Source organism: Procambarus clarkii, chromosome 8 (genome assembly GCF_040958095.1).
Source record: "Procambarus clarkii isolate CNS0578487 chromosome 8, FALCON_Pclarkii_2.0, whole genome shotgun sequence".
NCBI classification, from domain to species: domain Eukaryota; kingdom Metazoa; phylum Arthropoda; class Malacostraca; order Decapoda; family Cambaridae; genus Procambarus; species Procambarus clarkii.
The window spans coordinates 51060397-51062896 of NC_091157.1; the positions used below are offsets into that span (position 1 = coordinate 51060397).

Consider the following 2500-nt stretch of genomic DNA (forward strand, 5'->3'; position numbering starts at 1 on the left):
GGCACCAGGAGTGTAGGTGAGGCACCAGGAGTGTTGGTGAGGCATCAGGAGTGTAGGTGAGGCACCAGGAGTGTAGGTGAGGCACCAGGAGTGTAAGTGAGGCACCAGGAGTGTAAGTGAGGCACCAGGAGTGTAGGTGAGGCACCAGGAGTGTAGGTGAGGCACCAGGAGTGTAAGTGAGGCACCAGGAGTGTAGGTGAGGCACCAGGAGTGTAGGTGAGGCACCAGGAGTGTAGATGAGGCACCAGGAGTGTAAGTGAGGCACCAGGAGTGTAAGTGAGGCACCAGGAGTGTAGGTGAGGCACCAGGAGTGTAGATGAGGCACCAGGAGTGTAAGTGAGGCACCAGGAGTGTAAGTGAGGCACCAGGAGTGTAAGTGAGGCACCAGGCGTGTAGGTGAGGCACCAGGAGTGTAGGTGAAGCACCAGGAGTGTAGGTGAAGCACCAGGAGTGTAGGTGAGGCACCAGGAGTGTAGGTGAAGCACCAGGAGTGTAGGTGAGGCACCAGGAGTGTAGGTGAAGCACCAGGAGTGTAGGTGAGGCACCAGGAGTGTAGGTGAAGCACCAGGAGTGTAGGTGAGGCACCAGGAGTGTAGATGAGGCACCAGAGTGTAACTGTCGCTGGCTGTGTCACCGGTCATTCTTCACTACTCCCCCCCTGTCTCCCCCTCACATCCCCTCACTACCCCTCACTACCCATCTCCTACCTTCTCTTCTCCCCTTCCTATCTCTCCTCCAAACCTAAACCCCCCTTCCATTGTCCTTCCCTTTCCCTATCTTCTCCCTCTCTCAATACCCAATCTATCCTCCCTCATTAACTTAAAACCTTTCCTCCCTTTCCCCCTAATCCCTCATCTCCTCCCTCATATCCTACGTTATACGCAGCGTAAGTTATACGTTATACCCTTCGTTATACGTAGCGTAAACAACACGTAAGTCGCTTCACATACCACACGAACACCCGTCTCAAAGGAACGATTGCGAGGGGGGCCAAGTTCCTTAGCCATCAAGGACTTCCTAACAGCAACCTTCGCTTGACGCCTATATGCATTTTGAACCCAAAAAAAAACAAAATTAAGCTAAAATCATTAGCATATATATGGAATTTGAAGCAGGTCCATGTGTTGCCTCATGGAGGTTATCGTAGATTGAATCTGGGGCGACGTAACGCCAACTGACAGAGTCAACGGCGCAGGAGATGGAAAAACAATCATCCGGGGGACATCCTCAGTCGGCGACGCTCAACGTGTATACCGGGTCGGCGTGTACCGGGGTCAGGGTGTACCGGGGTCAGGGTGTGCCGGGGTCAGCGGGTGTTCCGGGTTAGCGTGTACCGGGTCAGGGTGTACCGGGTCAGTGTGTACCGGGCCAGCGTGTATACCGGGTCAGCGTGTATACCGGGTCAGCGTGTATACCGGGTCAGCGTGTATACCGGGTCGGCGTGTATACCGGGTCAGCGTGTACCGGGTCAGCGTGTATACCGGGTCAGCGTGTATACCGGGTCAGGGTGTATACCGGGTCAGCGTGTATACCGGGTTAGCGTGTATACCGGGTCAGCGTGTATACCGGGTCAGGGTGTATACCGGGTCAGCGTGTATACCGGGTTAGCGTGTATACCGGGTCAGGGTGTATACCGGGTCAGCGTGTATACCGGGTCAGCGTGTATACCGGGTCAGCGTGTATACCGGGTCAGCGTGTATACCGGGTCAGCGTGTACCGGGTCGGGGTGTACCGGGTCAGGGTGTGCCGGGTCAGCGCGTACCGGGTCAGGGTGTACCGGGTCAGGGTGTACCGGGTCAGGGTGTACCGGGTCAGCATGTACCGGGTCAGGGTGTACCGGGTCAGGGTGTACCGGGTCAGGGTGTACCGAGTCAGCGTGTACAGGGGTCAGCGTGTACTGGGGTCAGCGTGTATACCGGGTCAGCGTGTATACCGGGTCAGCGTGTATACCGGGTCAGCGTGTATACCGGGTCAGCGTGTACCGGGTCAGCGTGTACCGGGTCGGGGTGTACCGGGTCAGGGTGTGCCGGGTCAGCGTGTACCGGGTCAGGGTGTACCGGGTCAGCGTGTACCGGGTCAGGATGTACCGGGTCAGCATGTACCGGGTCAGGGTGTACCGGGTCAGGGTGTACCGGGTCAGCGTGTACCGGGTCAGGGTGTACCGGGTCAGCGTGTACCGGGTCAGCGTGTACCGGGTCAGGGTGTACCGGGTCAGCGTGTACCGGGTCAGCGTGTACCGGGTCAGCGTGTACCGGGTCAGGGTGTACCGGGTCGGCGTGTATCGGCCCTACATGTACCGGGTCAGCGTGTACCGGGCCAGCGTGTACCGGGCCAACGTGTACCGGGTCAGCGTGTACCGGGTCAGCATGTACCGGGCCAGCGTGTACCGGGCCAACGTGTACCGGGTCAGCGTGTACCGGGTCAGCGTGTACTGGGGTCAGCATGTACCGGGGTCAGCGTGTACCGGGGTCAACGTGTACCGGATCAGCGTGTACTGGCC

The 2500-nt window shown here is 58.4% G+C and overlaps 1 protein-coding gene across 1 annotated transcript in view; it reads left to right on the top strand.

Moving 5' to 3' along the window:
• Nucleotides 1–2081: 2081 nt before the first annotated feature.
• LOC138361426 (uncharacterized) overlaps nt 2082–2500 on the top strand; it is a 513-nt gene continuing 94 nt past the window's right edge. Inside the window, exon 1 of the mRNA XM_069320761.1 lies at nt 2082–2500. This exon is cut by the window's right edge and continues 94 nt beyond it. Coding sequence (XP_069176862.1) covers nt 2082–2500 — 419 coding nt within the window.